A 19417-nucleotide genomic window follows, 5' to 3' on the forward strand; every position below is an offset into this window, starting at 1 on the left:
CATTTTGTCAGTCATTGTAATTCATTGTCATTTTATCATTCATTGTAATTGTACAATATGTCTGTGTTGATTTGTTCTGTACACGTGACATCCATTGCACATCTGTCCGTCCTGGGAGAGGGATCCCTCCTCTGTGGCTCTTCCTGAGGTTTCTTCCACATTTTTTCCCTGTTAAAGGTTTTTTGTGGGCAAGTTTTTCCTCACTCGAACCGAGGGTCTAAGGACAGAGGGTGTCACTCCCTGTACAGATTGTAAAGCCCTCAGAGGCAAATGTACTTTGTGACTTCGGGCTTTACAAATAAAATCTGATTTAAATTGGTTTGAAGTTAACAACACAACAAAAGCAGCAGCAGATGTAGGTTACTGTAAATACTGTAAAAAAACTAATGTGCATAAATTAATATTCAGCAAAAAAGAAGAGGAAAGAAACTCCAACAGACTCTGACGAACACTGAACACACAGCATGATGCTCCACCAATTAACAAGCAGCCATGGTCAAAAACAGACGCAACACACACTTCACAGGTAGAACACTCTCCCCATCTGCTTCAAACTGCACACATTTCTACTGTGATGATGATGAAGACACAACACTCTAAGAAGCGGATAGTGGGCCTGCTCACATGTTACACAAAACGACGCAGACCTCAAACTTGTGACTCCAACTAGGTCCTGGTTACTACAAAAGCGTAACTGAGAAGACCACTGTGACTAAAAACTCAGAGGTCTAGAGGAAAACGTTAATATTTTATCATTCTAAAGGAAAGGTTAAAGAAGACGATGTGCCCATTGACCATCCTGACCTATAACCCTTGCTAAACTGCTAAGCATGATGATTGACTGTAGGAAAGGAGTGAAGAGAGAATGGTGAAAAGAGTGGAGCATGCACCCTCTGAGAAGTTAATATTGAAAGATGCACGAGTAATATCTCTTCATATAAAAAATTTGACACAGCAGCTGCTCCTGCTCTGTACACTGTACAGCCTGCAGTGCAAACCGAAACGGAGGTAAATAAGAGAGGAAAGTGACTGCAGAGACATTCGAACAAATTCTGTAGAACTGCAGTTCACATCTAGTGCCTCCACAATGCTTTTTCATGAGGATAAGATGAAATGAAAGCCCACATTACTGGCAGGGACTGAAGCTGTAGAGTCAGAAGAGGCAGTGGGAGAGTAAAACTGGCTGATTTGACTGAAGGCTCTCCATTTCTCAAGGCTATGCCTCCGGTTATCCTTCCTTCCCCCCACCTTCCATTTCCCTCCCCTCTGGCTCACAGCAGGGATATACTTTAAATCACTTTGTCCTTTACCTAGAAAAACTTTCTGACAGGTCGTTTTGTCTATTTCTTCCTGTTACAGAGCCAAAAATATTCTTTTCTGTCCTGCTGACTTTGTAGGTTTTGGACATTGATGGCTTTAGTAGAAAGACACCAGGGTAGAAACACACCAGGGGACCAATAGTGCTTTTACTTTCAAGAGAAAATGCCTGCAAAGCTATGACGGTTCTCTGCATTTCATCCAAAAAAATGTAGCATGGTCACCATGGATAAGTGTGTGTGTGTGTGTGTGTGTGTGTGTGTGTGTGTGTGTGCGTGCGGATAAACAGTTGGCACCTCTACATTCTGGACACTACAGTCTGGCTTTGCCTGCAGCTGTTATCTTCAAAGTGACACAGTGATGCTTCAGGGCCAGAGTGTCCTGTCGCCGACCTGTGATGGCTGACTGCACAGACACGGTAGAAAGGGTGCTGCTTTGTGTGAAGCCCGGCCACGAGACCAGCAGCAGCAGCAGCAGCCCCGAGAACAGCACTCAAACACATGACATGAGCTGTCAGAGTGCGGCAGAAAAGAAACATTTTGATTTGATTTGGAAAAATAAAAGGTGTTGATTGTTGGCTAATCAGTAACAACATGCAGCGACAATCTGACTTGAATTAACATTTCTCTGTTCGTGTCTCATGATGAATTTCTTATGACTCGAAAACGGAGTGCTGTTCCTTTAAAAAACAAAAAAATTAAGCAAAACCTCTGACTAGAACACATAGACGTCACTCACTGTAGAATAACAAACCAGATACGAGAGCTTGCTTCGATAATTCCCATGGAAAGTTTCCAACTTTAAAAAGAGGGAGTTGCAATCAGCAACTACACTGCTTCATGCCACTAAACCCTGGAACCTTTACTAAACCATGATATTTCATATTCATATTTCATATTTCAACAAAGTGCCTCTGCTGCCAGAACCTGACCACAAACAGCACCACTAATCCATGCAGTGATTATGTTTGTCATCACAATGTAATTAGGAAAATCATTTCTAATATATAAAAGTCATTTCTAGGACAAAGGGTTGCTCTATCAGGTTGATGTTAATTGTTCTTTAAGGCATCGAAACATAATGATAACAGTTATTACCGTTCCATATCTCCAATATTAGGAAATAGTTTTGAGCTGTACTGAGAGATAATTGGAACACTGTGGTCACAAACTTAATCATTTGCCTTTTGGGAACATTTAGTTTGATTCACTTTGATTTTCACTCTGCCAGCCTCAGACAGCAGCACATGCAGAGTGTATTGCGTCAGGTCTGGGAATCTAAAAGCTAAAATGTTGAACACCCCTGAGAATGACTGAGATTATGTGCTGTTCTTCACACTCGACTGGACAGAACCAGTTTAAAAGAGTCACCAAACGTCTGACATGACCATCCTTAAAGCATCGTGCTGTTACTGTCGCAAAGATGCTCATGTCATTCTTCAATCTGCAGTCTGATCATTGCAACCTGCACGACTTAAACACCTGTTCTCATCCATGATTAGGAGGATAAATATCAATAATTACACACAAAACAATAAAAACACTAAACTAAAGAGGTTGGCATAAATGCTACTGTACTAGCATCAAAACCACACTGAGGGATCGTCTATTCTCCACGCTGACTACGTTATATGGTTCACTGATCTGAGAGGTTGAAGTTTGCCTGACAAGATGATTCATCCAATCACCTGCCAAGTACTTTTTGAAGGTGCCTGCCCTCTTCCAAACAAACCACCTAAGCCAGTAAGGTTAACTTGGGTCCAGAACTCCATAATAATCTAAAATCATACACATCTGATATATTTGCAAAGTTGACAGGGCACAGCAGACATGAAGCAACATTAGCATTCATTTGAAGCCGTGTTGCCGATGACCTGATAATCTGCAGCCTGAGCAGCCGTGCTTTGGTCTCAACCAAATCTTGAGAAAATATCTGACATAACTGTCTGTCTGCCGTTTTCCGCTGAGCAGGTAGTGAACAGGGGGGTTTATCTAAGATTTTCCTCTAAAAGGGTTCATGTGAACACTGAGAGCAAACCAAAAAACAAAATAATGAGCTGAAAGACACTAAAACTCTGTAAAGCTTGCAGCTTTATGATCTCACAATTTAAAAAACTCAGGCTAAACCCATGATTAGACCAACGGCACCAAGACTGACTCCATCACACAATTATCCAAATATTATATCTGAGTATAGATCTGTGACAATGCTCTAAGCCTCTGAAGCTTTGCTTTTCAAAGTACAACTAAATTCTTGTTTGGATTGAGGCGCTGAGCTGTTGATTTTACCTCTTTCATGTTGCTTTTTGCTCTCTGATTGAATCAATGTTTTATGCTCTGTTATGTATTCTGACTGTGAGCACACTGCGTCCCATTCTTCATACACTCTAGCCCTAGAGTACCACTGAAGTGTGTTGACAGGGCAGCTGTCTCCCACTTGTTGTCAGGATTCAGAGTTGAACTGTGTGGTCACTGAGTGGATTGATACTGGGGGTGGGGGCATTGCCTACCCTCGGCACCGAGTTGCATCAGCTAATCTTGTGAATAATGCAGAATCATGAATAAACATAGATCAAGGCAGTGCAGTACTGTAAAGGCGACCTGCCTTTTTTTTTTTATCCTTTCCACTCTTTCTTCTCTTCTCCAGCCCTGCCTCCATTTTTTCCCTCCACTCCTTCTATCTCTCTCTCAGGCTTTCTCTTTTCTCACCACAAAAACACTTTTTTTTCTTTCCTCCCTGCCAAAATCAAACACTCCCACTATCCCCCCCCTCCCCCGTCCTCTGTCACTCTTTCGCCATCCTTTTCTTTTCCTCTCTGGCCACAGCGGTGACAGACATTGTAGTGGTGTGGTGTTGCTGTGTCTCAGTGCGGGCGAGTCAGGCCCGGCCTTCACTCTCAGCTCAATAGCTGCCTGGGTTTCCTCAAAGGCAGCCATCCAGCCAGCACAAAGCCTGCCCACTGGGAATAGACCCACAAAAGAGAAAGGGGCTGCTCGCCTTCTTTGCTCTGCTCCGTCTGAAGCGGCCTGCCTCCACCACCTCATATAAATAATACAACGCTGCCTCAACAAAAAGAAAAAACCCTGCTCCTGCAAGCCTCTGCTTCCATCTCTCCTTTATTCCCTCCCTCCCTCCCTCCCTCCCTCTGCCCTTCCCTGGCTTCCCTTCTCCTCACCTCTTTTACCTCTAAATTTGACTAAACCACAGCCACATACACATTCAGTCAAACGTTATATTGATATGCCATGCACTGTGATATCAGTTATGTTATGGTTAACCCCCAAAACTGGGACCCTTCATGCAGGCACACATACATGCACCACAGGCATCAGGATGGGGGACAGTGATGATTTCAGTCCTTAGCACATCTTTCAAAACCATAGACGCCGTGAACGCAGCATTTCGTTGCTGTCAGGATTCCTCAGCCTCTGCTGCTTTGACACAAAATGGATGGAAGTGCAGCACTGAATTGATGGAATATGTCATTTTTATAGTTGCTTATGTCGTGGGGTGCAGGATGCAGACCGTGGTCCCAATGACTTGGGGGCTGTTTTTACAAACAGTATTTCAAAAAACCAAAGACAACTTTTGTCAGTTGATCAGGCTGCAACATAAAAATATGTTTCCATTGGTATTTGTGTCATACTTTTACAACCATGTCATATAACTTCAGGAATTCTAATAAACATATGAATATTGTAAATACTCTGCTTATTTGTCTTTCAGATTTTCTAACTGATTGTAACTACAATACTTGGTGGGAAAGCCAGTTCAAATATGTGCATGAGTTAACGTTTGTGGGAGTGTATGAATTGCCTGCGTGCATGTGTTGGTGTAATTTGTCAGTGTATTAATGTGAATGTGAGCACAGGGATTAGGCTGCTATCAGTGAAGCTCTCCCAGCCTGTCAGGCTTTAGGACAGCCTGGACAAAGAGGCTGATTTCAATGTAAATGCAGCAGCTGAGAGGACACAGCTCTCTCAGTGGGGTGACTTCCACCCTCCACACACACACACACACACACACACACACACACACACACACACACACACACACACACACACACAAGCCTTCAGATCAGGATGCACACACTTCAACATATTCAGTGGAATAGTAAATAGACGGTATTCAGCCTCCATCTTCTGCAACACCGTGAGCTACGACGCTGAAGATTCTCCGTTTAAACCTAGCTGATGTGTCTGCTGTGTCTCTGCACCTGTCACTAATTATAGAAATAATCTGGTCCACAGCGCTGTGTTGTTGCCCTGCGCTGGCCCTCACAATCCTCAGTCCATCATTAGGCCATCCATTATCCCCATGCCTGGCCTCTGCACCTCTTATTACATGCAAATAGTGCAGCTTTATCCGAGCGGTGAATGAGAGCCCCGTCTCTAAAGAATGGGACACCCTCCCTGCCCACTCAAAGCCATTCCTCCATCTATTACTGCATTCTCTGCTTCAATGCAGACGCCATGGATCTCATGGCGTCAGTGTTAAAAGAAAGACTGTGGTGGTTGGCGCGATGCAGATAAGTGGTAGGCAGAGAGTCGTCCATGTGACTGCTTGATGGATTGAACAGCTAATGGTCAAATATGCACAATCTTAGGCTGTTATATCAAAGTAATCTACAAACAATTACATTCATGGTCTGTTTTCCTGTGATATTCAGATATTTTACCAGAAAATTGAAACATTTTTATGGTTTCAAATCTACATACTTTAAATGTTTAACTAGCGACAGACAATGTAGCGGAGATGTTAGTCTTTCAGGTTAAATTATCTGAGACATAGTCTGTATTTGATTTTTTATTTTATATGTCAAAATTCTGAGACACTGAGTCAAAGTGTTATATAAGGGATGATGTATAGCAGACCACAGTAATTGTTATACAGTAGTAGCAACTTAAAAGTTCCCGTTCAAGCTGAACGCCAGCTGAATGGCAGCCGTCTTCCAGCTGAGTTCCAGCCGGTTCCCTGCAAAGTCCCGTGAAAGGAGAGACCCCCCTCCTTCTCCCGGGCGTGTCTATTTTTTACTGTAACTCCACCCATTCGTGTAATTACAGGGTATGACCAGGAGATGGCGCTTCTCTCACAGAACTTTTTTACAGTTGTTCTACCTGGAGATGACGTAGCTTACACACCTCGTTAGCATTCTCGTTGCTCAACCTTTTGTTTGCGCTTACAGTAATGGGCTTTTTGGTCTCTCAGTGTCACAGATCACAGAGCGGAAAATGCAGCTGGTTTGACTACTGCATACTGTACAGTAGCCGTATGATTTGAGCGTGTTCATGAATTGAAATTAAATTTAAGGTGTTTATATCTAACATGTCAGCATTCACCAAATCAACAACATCTAGGCTGTTCTGTCTTTACTAGCGGTGGGCCGTTATCGGCGTTAACGTGCTGCGTTAACGTGAGACTCTTATCGGGCGATAAAAAAATATCACCATTAATCTATTTGCAAAGCTGTTCCAGCCTCTCAGGTCGCTTTTTTACTTTTTTACTTTTTTCTCTTTTGTTCGTTTTTGTTTTCTTCACTGTAACTCCGTGGAGTCCTGATCTCTATAGCAGTTTAGAGAGTTTTGTGCTTTTGTCATGTTTTTCTCGTGGTTTTTCTTGGTGATGTTTTTTAAATGCCGCTTCCACCTGGACAGCTGCCTTTGTTTACTCAGAGAAACAGCTGATCGCGCTAATGCCGGCCGGCATTGGCGCAATCAGCTGTTTGATTGGCGCGACTAATCTATGGCCACCACTAGTCTTTGCATAATTACAGGAGCGTCTCTTCTCTTGTGTTCGCGCCTCTCTCTCGTTTATCTGCATGTAAACAACAAACTAACCCTTAAAAAAGTTACAAAAAACGGTTCGGACGTCTCAGGGCTGCCAGGCCTGTGTGTCAGACCTGCAGATACAAGCGATGGTTTATTTTTAATTAACAGTTTATTTGGAGGGGAGGGCTCGTTGTTGTTGTGCGACATAGAGCTGCAGAGACGAGCGTTTTGGAAGCCCTTTGTTATGCAGGTATTTACTGTAGTGCACGCTTTAGGCCAGGTAAACCATACAAACCTCATTAGCATCTCATTGTTTGCACTTGATGGGCTTTTTGGTCTCCCAGTGTCACAGATCACAGAGCGGAGAATGCAGCTGGTTTGAGTACTGCATACTATACAGTAGCCTTGTGATTTGAGTGTGTTCATGAACATGAATGACTCCTTTTCATTTTCGTCCATTCCATAGGCTAAATGGCGTAAATGGAAAGAATATTGTAGTGACCCGGAACAATGAAACTACGAAGCAACTGGTTTTGCTGGACTTTATTCCTAATCTGGAACACAGGCTCCTGTGGCCGTAGCCAACGGCAAAAAAACAATAAAACCAGGCAAGCACAGCAGCATATAACATTAACACATTAGCTACTTCGTGCCCCTCATCGCCATGGCAACTGCCATGACTGACAGGCTTCACAGCCTCTAACAACGCCACCCCCCCAGGCGTCACCCCATACACTGCAGCCTAACTTACTGAACACAACTCAACAGCCACAGTGTATACACAGCCCGTTACAATATGTATGAAATAAGTGAAGTATGTTTGGTCTTAATAAAGTTTGCAGTATATATGTTATGTTTTTATTCTACATGGACACCACTGTTTATTTTCCACTATGCCTCCCTCCATTATAATAATACACGGCACAGCTTTTTAAAGTCCAGAGAGAAGTCTGTTGCAAAAGTCCACGGTGACTCTCCTTTGCCAAAACGTCTGTATGTCCTCGACGAGCTCCTGTTTTGTGCCTGGCTTAGCCTCCTTGCGAATAAAGTCTTTCATGGAATGCCTAAATATATGTTTGATGGTTTCGTAAGCTTATACTGCAAACTTTATTAAAACCAAAAATACTTGACTTATTTCATACTTGATTCACCCGTAATTCTTTCGATTTGCGCTTTACGCCATTTAGCCTATGGTCACTGTTTAAATCAACAACATCTAGGCTATGTTACGGACGTTACGAGCGGAGTTTTCTTTAATAACGCGTTTATGTTGGCATGTTCTTGTTGCTGCCTCACTGTTTTCTTATCACAACTTTTTTTTTTCTATCAACTGATCCGCTGATCAGCTGATCAGCTCACCCCGGCGTATCTGTTCAGATGTGTCTTTAGACAGTCGACGGTGAGAGCGGAACATCACTGCTCCTCCCCGTGGACAAATGAGGCATTGCAGCTGGTTTTCACACAGACTGCTTAGGGGCGTTTCCAGTCGGGGCCTCACTGACTACGTCATCGCGGGGGATTACATTTCGGTCACGCACCAGCCAAGGACCTTGACAGGACCTGTGACGGACCAGCCACGGTCCCGTCACAGTTCCGTCACGGAAACACGGGAACTTTTAAGTTGCTACATCTGTAAACCCTGACAGGTCTTAAATCACCTCAAAGGCTATAGACTATAAGACTATAATTTAATGGCTATACATCATCAATTTTATTAGGCTACTTACTGAAGTGATCATAATAATAAGAGAGCAACATCAATAAATAAGAAGTTTTATGGTGAAACCCCACCAGGCACATCTCCATCATGTCGCATTCGCGACACTGTTTTGACCAGAAGCTGAGTGTATTACCTGTCACTTTGTTAACTTTCTGGATCATGTGATTCTGAATATGTAAATATGCTACATAGTTAAATTGTTTTTACCAACAGGAGTCTGTACGGGGTCTTTGGCCCGGTGGAATTTGGCCGTTATGGTGCTCACTGCGGTTCTCGAGAGTCAGACCTGAGTGTTCATAGCAGTCTGTTTAGTAGTAATTTTAGTTGTCTGCATTTTTGTATTTCTAAGTTGAACTGCTTTATGTTTTTGTTCACACACATTATTTTTCGGTTATAGCTGTAAAATTCAGGTAGTTAACCAATCCCCCAATCTTAGCATGCTAGCATGCTTCCAAGGTCAAAATGTGGAGCACTCTGACACAAAGCGCACTAAAGTGAAATGAGATATATCGTCACATTCACTGCCATACTTCAGACTGAGCGGCACTCCTACTGAAACTAAGAAATCCTTTTGGGGCCCTGCAGTAACCACGTTCCATTGATCCAGTTAAGATCATTAAAGTTTCACCTCACGTTCCTTCACTGTGCTTTCATATTTAGCTCGTGTGTGAGCATGTGGATCTGCTGCATACTGCTCATGTCTGCTTCTTGCATGGTAATGAGCACGTACCTGTCAGGCAGTCGTGCAGGATGCTGCCTCAGGTCAGTGTTTGCTGCCAGAGGATGCCTTTCCATGACTGTTCCTTCGTGCACACACCTGTATGCTGTCCCCGCTCTCTGACTGCAGCTTGACATTTGGTACAGTGAAGATAGAAGACACTGCAGGGGGAGAAGACGCAGGCGGATTAGAGCTGTGTAAGCTGACAGGAGGAGAACATTTCCAAGTGACTCGTTCAAGATAGAGACGGTTATTAAAAAGTGAATATTTGGATATTTATTTCCAATAAGAGACGTTTTAGGGTTTACATATTTCTGCCATGAGAAGACAGATCTGTTTAATGTTACATGTGATATTTTTACATTGCTGCAACATTTAGATTAATGTTGTATGCTAACAAGAAGACAGCAGAAATTTAAAACCTGCACTAACCCAAAACCATGTGCAGCTTTTCATCACATATTAATATTAATCAGAGCATGGACATGCTTGTTTGTCCAACAAATGTTTTCCACAGTTGTTTTTGTTGAAGTTGTGTATCAGCTTGAACAATCACAGATGACAGCAGCTACACCTTAAAGAACCTAAACCTCACTGAACACTTGCATTAAGTATCATCATCACCATCATCACCATCATCATCCTAATTTAGCTCCAGGATCTTGTTAGTTTAGAAGCCTGAAAAAACAAAGCTTCTTCCTGACTGGAGAAAGTAATATATTGTAGAGAAGTAAATATAGATGAATTAGAGGTTTCAAAGGAACTGGACTGTGTCCGTGAGCTGTGAACTACAGTTCTTTTATAGAAAACCAGCAAGCAGCTGCCTCTTTCACCTTGCACAGTATCTTTGCCTCATGTCTCTTGCTTCACGGCCCCTTTTCAACTGTCCACGTGCCCCATGGGATTCCCGTGTCACGGCTTGAAAACCTCTATGGCCTCAGTACCGTGGACTCATGGGCATTGTAATATTTAGAAAATGCTGGTATGTCAGACAGCTCAGCAGGTAACATGGTGTCTCATAAACAAAGCGGAAACAACTGCTTTGACGTAAACCGACAGTGTTACATTATCCAAGAGAAGTTTCATGTTGATGGACATTAAAGGAAAATAATCTTACCATCATACCTTTGAAAGAAACATTAAACAAGAAACAAGTCAGTCTGAGTAAGCAGAGGGACGGGAGGAAAACGTTCAGATCCATGTTAATCTAGTCCACAGAGCCAGGTTTGCTTTTTCCCAAAGGCCTCTGCTCTGACTTCTTACACTGCCAGACACCCACATCCACACACACACACACACACACACACACACACACACACACGCACACACACACACACACACACACACACACACGGACACACGTTCTTATTGAAATCAAATTAAAAAATGTCACAATCCAATCCACACGCTAACAGAAACCTCAGGAGCTCCATTGTCTCAATAATTCTGTCATTGTCCTCAGTAATCTGTCTGGGTATTGTCTGGATAAATCCATAATACACATGACAATAGAGTACACAGCTGGCCATAGGAAACATAATGTTCATCCCTACAGGGACGACATGGACCATTTACTTGAAAGCTTCATCAGTTTCTGAGCCATCAATGACATTTTTTTCTTGGTCAGTTTATCTTTGATTCGGGTTGTTTCGGGGTGATGGAGATACTGCGTGCTTCAGCTGCAGTGCAGAGCAGCACAGCACGGGGATGCTCCCATTGGCTCGGCTCTTTCCTGGTGGAAGAGAATAATTATCATGCTGCGGTTGTAGCCAAATACTCACAACTAGAGTAATTAGCCAGTTCTTTATCTCACATCTCACGTCTCATTTGCATAATTTTGACACATCCTTCCCCCACAAAAGTGCAAGCGGCAAATCCACACTTGGCTCGCACACACACGTGAGACACTTTGTGTTTATCCACTCCTGTCCTCATTTTATCTTAACTCTTTTAATTCATTCCCATTCTTCTCTCGGTGGCTTGGCTGCTGCTGTTGTGTCACATGAACATGCAGAAAAGAATCAGAGAGAGAGATAAAGAGAGAAGAGAGAAGAGAGAGAGAGAGAGAGAGAGAGAGAGAGAGAGAGAGAGAGAGAGAGAGAGTGCAAAAATCAAAATGAGCCATCTCTCTTCTCTCCCTCTCTTAGTGACCGCCACTTTCTGATTCTTTTCAGACATGACAACCTGCTGGGTGCTGATAACAGGATTAATAATGATGGAAAATCCTAATCAGGGGGAATTAAAAATGGAATTCTCCCATTAATATTACCACCATGTCGGTGGCAGCACACTCCGGTCTGCTGAGCGGGCTTTTCACATCACTAATGAATAACAGCTTAAGGGATTGGTGATGTATGTATATGTAGCTTGTCTTATAATATGGATATGCAGTCATTTTTGTGCAATAACCCAATTCTGTAGGATTAATTGAAATATAACTATGAAGCTCAGACTCTTTGCACCTATGGAAAATCATCAGTATTAACACTGATCTGATTGTAAATGGACAGTGTGTTCCGCGGTGCTGTGTGTGTTTCTGATGTGCTGTTTTTTTCAAAGCTGGGCCTCCTGTTTAAAGAGTGCCCCAGTGTGCTGTTGCTCTGGGCAAACAGCGAGTCAGGAAGATAGAAAATCAAACCGAACATGGTGCCGCGGCCAGCAGAGGTCCGGCTGGGTTTACTGTCCCAACGGCATCCACATAATAAGACAGGCTCTCTCTGCATGAACAAAAAAACAACCCCAGGTCGCTGCTCACCGCCTTCTTTACAGAGAGACGGAGGAGGAGGAGGATTGTGTATGATCCAGTGGAGCCGAGGGAGCACGAGAAAAAAAAGAGATAAAGAAAAACACAAAGAAGAGAGAGAGGGAGTCAAAGAGAGGGAGAGAGAAACAGAGAGGCCAAGTTTCTGACTGCAGAGGTAACTGATTTTAACAAAGCAAAAATAAATCATCGGCATGTTTCCAGACATTTTGTTGTGACCATACACTGTACTGTACTATCATACACTATATTACACTACTGTACACCAATATACACAAATTACATTCAGCTTTATTTATATAGCGCCAAATCATGACACGTTCCATACAGAGCAGGTCTAGACTGTACTCCTTATAATAATATTTACACAAACCACAATACACTACACTGTTCTACTGACATACACTACATTATACTGTGCGAGCAGTGTTGTAGTCCAGACCACCTAAAGCGAGACCAAGGCATGACCATGACCAGAGTGTACTAAGACCCAGACAAGACCAAGACTTTGAGGGGTTGAAGTCAAGTCAAGACCAAGAGCAAGACCAGACTGTGTGTAGCCCACTTAGGTCTCTAATATGTAGCTCATGTTTTCTGTGCGCTGTACTGACAGACTGCTGTGTTTTCTTTACGACGCTGCTTTCCAGATTAACTCTGCAGCTTAGAAAGACTAATTTTATTATCAAAGATTTGTTGGACAAATTGTCCCAGACAGCCCTCCTTCAATTTTCTGGTCTTGAGACCAAGACCAATCTGTACTAATAGATGTGTACATATTCTGTGACTACAACAAGTCCTCTTTGAACTACCTTTCTGTAGATTTTAGCACCATTAAAAGTGTGCTGTTGAAAAAAAGCAGACATTATAACTCCAGAGCGTTTAAGTTTTCTTCTATGAAGAGTGTCCTTCAAAGAAGGAATGTGACTTTTGGTGCTAATCAAAAAGTTTGAATGGTTTTGGAGAGTTTTGAAGTTCTATAATTGCCTCTATGAAATGTTGCTGCAGATACTACTGACCATGTTGAATAGTGGGCCAAATCAGTGGAGCCAGACTACGATAACCAGCATGCACCTGTCCTTTTCACCTCACACAGCATCTTTACCTCACGTCTCTCCCGTCCTTTAATAGGGAGATGTACTTTGCAGATTGAAGCTCTCTGCTATACGATAAACACAAAATACCTCCAATGTGTTTGTGCTGACCTATGAGCATCAGACTCAGCAGCGCCTCTCTTGTGTGATTTCTTGTGTGTGGTGTTACGTACTGTCCTGCAGCTCCCAGAGCCGTGGAGGAAGGTTGCTGAAGTATTCGTGGTTCAGCGCTGCCTGGGCTGACAGGCGGTTCTTTGGGAAGCACTGGAGGAACCTGGAGGCCAACTCCTCAGCATGGTCCACATAGCCCAACCTGAAACACAGACACACACACACACATTATCAGCGTGTGATCACACACACGTAAACAAGACAGTGGTCGACCAATTGAGACCTAAAAAATGATGGAACACTTCTGTTTCATCCTCCTAATGTAGTTAGCTATCACACCATTCATTCATCCCTCTGAGAATGCAGCTCACCTTTCCTCCCATTCACAGAGCTGCTGACAACAAAAAAACAAGCCTTTTAATTATGCTGAAGGTTTGCTGACTCGAGAGGGAAAACACTTCACACACATATGCAAAGAGCGCACACACTTTTCTGTTTTGAGCTTGCCTCGCACATGGCAACCGGGTCACCGTGAGAAACAAAGAGTGTTCATTAAAGCAGAAGCTAAGACGGAAGCACCCCCTATGTGTGTGCGTGTGTGTGTGTGTGTGTGTGTGTGTGTGTGTGTGTGTGTGTTCGTACAGGGAGTCACTGAACTCCTGAACCAGCCCTAGGTAGGGCTGGTTCCGAGGGGGGAGAAGAGATTGAAAATAAACGAGGAGCAACAAATTCAGGGAGTAATTAGGCATCCGCTGCATTAAATAAACATGATGTTATTCAGTGCAGCTCGCTGGCCCGCGCCGCTCGCTGTGCTCAGAGTGCCTCTCATGTTCTGCAGGCTTCTCATAGTTGGCTCCCCAGTCAAGCAGTCTGACAACCTCTCCCATGGCTCTCAATGGGGATCTCAACTCGACTTATCAGCAGAGAGACAGAGGGAGGATAGAACTCTGTTCAACTCATCAACGCCACTCGGCAAACGGGCAGAGATAAAGTTAATGAAGTCCATCAGGGCCTCTTCTTGCCTCTTTCTCATACTCTGTGTAACTCCACCACAAAGTTTAAACACAGACTCATCTTTGTGTGAATCATACTGATGGGAAAAAGCCTCCTAGATTACTGGTTTAATGATATCAGGCCAATATTGATCTTCGGTTTGAAGCAGCTGGTTGTAACCCGTGCAGCTATTCAACATTTTCAAAGATATACCAGGGTGACTTTCCACTGAGGACACAAAATAAAAGCGGGAGGTTTTTATTTGAATATTGAGAGCTTCAATATCTAGACATCCTGCAATGAGAAGTAAGCGAACTGAGTCCAAAGAGAAGATAAAAGTTTGTGTTTCACCTAACTTTAAATGGAGCATGCAAGAGAAAGATTTCCTGTTACAGAGAGCCGCAGACATGATGTCGTGTCCGGACGAGCCTCTATTTCACTAGCTGCTGTAACACTGCACTTCCTTAAATGTCCACTTGCCTACATAGTCACTCAGTCTCCATAAATCCCCATGTTCAAATGTCCAACTTCACAGCAGAAATAAACATGTTTACAGCCTGGTACAAAAAACAGTTTTGGTCTCTGTAGCTAATTTCCCCGTTCATGACAACTGTACTGAGGGTGAATTTATATACAACTCACCTGTTCAAATGATATTAAGGCTTAAAGGTATGCAGGATTAACAGTGCATTTTTATTCTGCACGATATGTTTTGGTTTAATAACAGCAGTCGAGACAAACCGATGGACTAACCACTATCATCATTCTTAAAGGGGTCATTTACATGTCAAGGGAAATCTTCTGTGGCTCTGGAGGAGCTTTGTCAGGTGTGATGATGTCATCAGGGTCATCTGATCCCGGGCGTGAAGACCACAGATTGTATCAAAAAGCTTGCATCATTTGGGCGTTCACCTTGTATGGAGGGTCTATAAGTCAGGATATCATCTGCAGCTTTCATTCTGACCTTTCTTTTGGAAATCTTGTGAATCCTTCAACTGACACTAAATCACTGGAGGACCCAATGATCGGATCCTCCAATAAATCCAATCAATTCCCAGAGTCCATATGTTCTCAGTAACAGTAGGTGTGTCTACTGAATTCAGCTTGGCTCAGGCTTTGCACTGTAGTTTCTCTGCAGGCGCACAGACAAACAGGTAGCTCTGTGTAGGTGTGAATCACCTAGATATGAGCGTGTCGAACTTTGAAAAGTGTTGATGTGCAGTAGGTGCACATTCCTTACCGCTACTGCTGTCAGCTGGGCTGAGTGAATAATCGCACATCTGCTGCAAGATCGATAGTATCTCCTCAAACTATCAAACAGCTCCAGGTGTTGACACATTCACAGCAGAGACAAGCATTCCTTCTTCAGTGGTGCGTGCTGCGTGCTTTTTTAATGCTTTTCTATCAGGAAACTACAGCAAGGACCAGGTAAAGGTGAGGATACCACCTGCCTGTGCCGACCTCCTGCCCATCCCACTACAGCAGAAAGTGGCAGAGGAGTGTCTTTGTTTGAGCACAGCAGAAACCAGGAGCTGTTTTTTTCTGAAGACTTCCTGTGAAGAGCTTTCATCGTGTCTGCCTCTTGACGATGAGGGTGTTTGTGAGGCAACTTGGGACTGTACAGGCCTTAGCATGCAGCGATCATAGCTGTCAAGTTGTGTGTACAGTAGTGGTCGACAGAGCGGCATCTATGATTCATGGATGGGAGCAGCCAATATTTAGTGTTTTAAATGGATATATGAAGAATAAATGAATGTTCAGTGTGTTCACAATATATATTCTCATTCAGCTTTAACAGCTTCTACAAATGGTACATGGGAGTAGAAGGCTTGTAACTGGGAGGTCGTTGGTTCAATCCCCAGTATGCAAGGGTACTGTGATTGCGTCTGGACCGCTTCCAGGTGTGAATGTGTGTGTGATGGAGGTGTTCCTTCACACACATAGCCCGGTTCACAGTGAAGCTTCCTTAAATACAAAACTGTCCATGCAAAACAAAAGTCCTTCAAATTACTTATTTGTATTTATTATCTTTTATTATTATATCTGTATTCTTTTCTCCATGCCAACACATCGAAGCGTTTTCTGATTTGATGCCCCTATCATCACATCACTGTGTGTGCCTTACAAAACTGTTTCTCACTACTCAATGATAAATGTGTTTTACGATGTGACACTGCTCTGGTTAGGTTTAGGTTAGGTTAAGGCAAAGATCATGGTTTGGGTTCAAATGATTACTTTGTACACTACATGTGATTTACTTAAGGCCACACTCTAAAATCAACACTCACTGTTGTAAAGTGATTTTTTAATCAGCCTCACTTGTTAAATTCTGATGTTTTCTTGTCCCATCCAGACACCCTGACCTCATACATACACACACTTTGTCACTCTATAACAACATCACCTGACTTCCTCCTTTGTCCTCATCATAATTACTATGAGAGATGTTACTTGCTACAGAAGGGGAGGAGGTAGAACACGTTGGCCAAAATAACATATCAGAACACGTCAGCTATCATCTGATGACAGATTAGCTTTTCATTGAAATGTATCTGCATTCATACGCAGATATCTCTTTATAGAGATGTGTCTTTCTTGTATCAGGTTGGCTCCAGGTGATGATAATGCGATAACAGTGTGTTCACATATTACGTGAATATTATCAACATGATAATTCACTTTGGTTAAAGGCTTCACAGGGATACAGTTTAACCACTCAAAATGCTCCATTTCCATCATATCAGAGAACAAATGGCCAACCAAAGCCGCCTCCATTTTCATTTCAGGAGTTATTCTTGGAAATGTTGAGATTATTTTATTTCTGTGGCAAAAGTTCATAGAAAAGATGAAAATTGCCATATGTAGCAACGTTCACGAAAAAAAGTCCCTTGTTCTTTGATCCACGGTTCACTTTCCACTAAATTCAATGGGATCAGTCAACATGTGTTTGAAACATATTCTGCTAACAATCAAAAAGCAGCACTGAAAACATAGCCTCCTGGCCTGATCAGCAGATATGTTTCTGTATTTGGCATTGACTTAACATCAATTGTATACATCAAAAAACTACAAACCACCAATCCATCATTCCCATTTTTACAGCTGGACGAAAAAAAACAACAGAGGGAAAAATGGCCGACTGAGAGCTGAAACAAGAGAGCAGGAGAGGGTGAGCCAACTCTCAGGGCAGAGACAAAGTGAGCGAATAAGTTCATATCAAATTCATCGCTCTCTGGCCCAGAATAAAAGGCAGCGGAGAGGAAGTGATGGTCGTTAACATTCCACCTCACTTTCTTTCTTCACATTTTTATTTCCCTTCTGGACTGGAGCGAGGCTACGAGACGGGGAGGGGACTGACAGAGAGACAGACAGACTGGCAGACAGACTTCTTTAAGTGTTGGAAATGTATTCACAATAATAAATTATGTTGTTTCCATTGTTTGAAATTGGACCTTCATAATGATTGTCGCTACCTGTTGTTGTAAATATACAAGATGAGTAATATTATTAATGGAATAACTGAGGAAGGCTTCGAGCAGTGGTATCACAATGTTGATTTTATATCAAAGAGAGATGTTGAGATGTTGTTGTAAAGTATTCTGCCATCTGTTTCATTCTAAGTAATATGAATTATAATTATAATCCCTAATGTGGGACATTTCGAAAAGATATGGTCATATTGCACTTGATATGGAGCTTAGAAGAAGTAAATAAATGTAAATAACAGCTGTCTTGGCATTTAAAACTAATAAACTGGATCTAAATCAGTGTTTCTCAAATCTTTTACACAACAAACCACCAAAGAATATATTCAACTCTCCAAGGATGTGGGAAGTGGGAGAAGGTGGTTAAAGGAAACTACAGAAACAACAGTTACAACTCTTTTCATAGCTCCGGCCATCAGTTATTATAACATTATATTGTAAAGTAATTGCTAAATATATGCCCAGAACAGGAGAAATCAAACAGATTGTAACAAACCAGCATTAGTCTAAATAAACTGTGAGTCTATTATCATGCTGCTATAAAAAACTCTAGCTTGTTTCAGATTTAGTTTTAGTTCATAGAACACAAACATGGCTGCAGCATCATAAGCTGGAACATAACTTTAAATCTAAAATGAATGGTGACAATGGAGTAAACAGCATTTTAAACTTACCCCGTCAGTTTGCTTTAAGCTCGATGTTGGAGTGATATAAACATACAGTTCATGCAGTTTAGTGTGAAAGGAAATGAGCTTTATTTGACCTGAGGCACCTCCTGGAGGGATCACTGCTGTAACTTGTTGGCTGAGGATTACTGGAAGTTTCTGTGCTGTCAGTGTGTTCAGGATAAATAAAGCTATAAATCTTTCATTCGTTCATGTGTTACATGCACTTCATTATTCTGGACCTGGACAGCAACGTGCACTGTGGATCACTGAAATGTTGATTGGTACAAAGATGGGTTTTTGGCACATTAATCCAGTAATTTCATAGATTACAGACACAGCAGAGTCTTCCCAGGTTCTCCTGGGATTAAGGACATAGTTGACCTGTGTAATTATTATAAATCACAGGAGGAAGCCAGGTATTAGCAGTCCTGTGTGATGAGAGCTTCAGTTAGCGTGGACGGATCTTCAGCTATACTTTGTGATTCCAGCTGATTAGACAGCTGGTGTTTTACATAAATCACTTGCCTGCTGCTGCTGCTGCTGCTGCTTTAAAATTCCCTCTGGAACAGAGACAAACTCCCCTTTGCCCTCTGTGCTCTCCCCTCCAGATGTGTGCCTGGGGCAGAACAGTGGCATACATCTGGGGGGAGACCCGGCTGTGCCACCATGCCCTTTCCCCGCCATATGCATCACATGTCCCAGAGCAGAATCGTGTGTGTATGCTGCAGGAAGGGTGTATGCTTGAGGCAAAGCATGTGAGCTATAAAAAGTGTGTAAAGAGTGTG

General features: G+C 42.6%; 1 protein-coding gene across 3 annotated transcripts in view; it reads right to left on the minus strand.

Annotated features, from left to right (window-relative positions):
• cdk14 (cyclin dependent kinase 14) overlaps nt 1-19417 on the minus strand; it is a 194931-nt gene that overhangs the window by 40556 nt on the left and 134958 nt on the right. For all 3 annotated transcript variants that reach the window (XM_019279270.2, XM_019279271.2, XM_010739115.3), the window contains 2 exons: nt 13549-13688; nt 9536-9684 (listed from right to left, as the gene is read on the minus strand). In XM_019279270.2, coding sequence (XP_019134815.1) covers nt 9569-9684; nt 13549-13688 — 256 coding nt within the window. In that variant the 3' untranslated portion in view covers nt 9536-9568. The remainder of the gene's footprint in view (nt 1-9535; nt 9685-13548; nt 13689-19417) is intronic.

This window comes from Larimichthys crocea, chromosome XIII (assembly GCF_000972845.2).
Source record: "Larimichthys crocea isolate SSNF chromosome XIII, L_crocea_2.0, whole genome shotgun sequence".
NCBI lineage: Eukaryota > Metazoa > Chordata > Actinopteri > Sciaenidae > Larimichthys > Larimichthys crocea.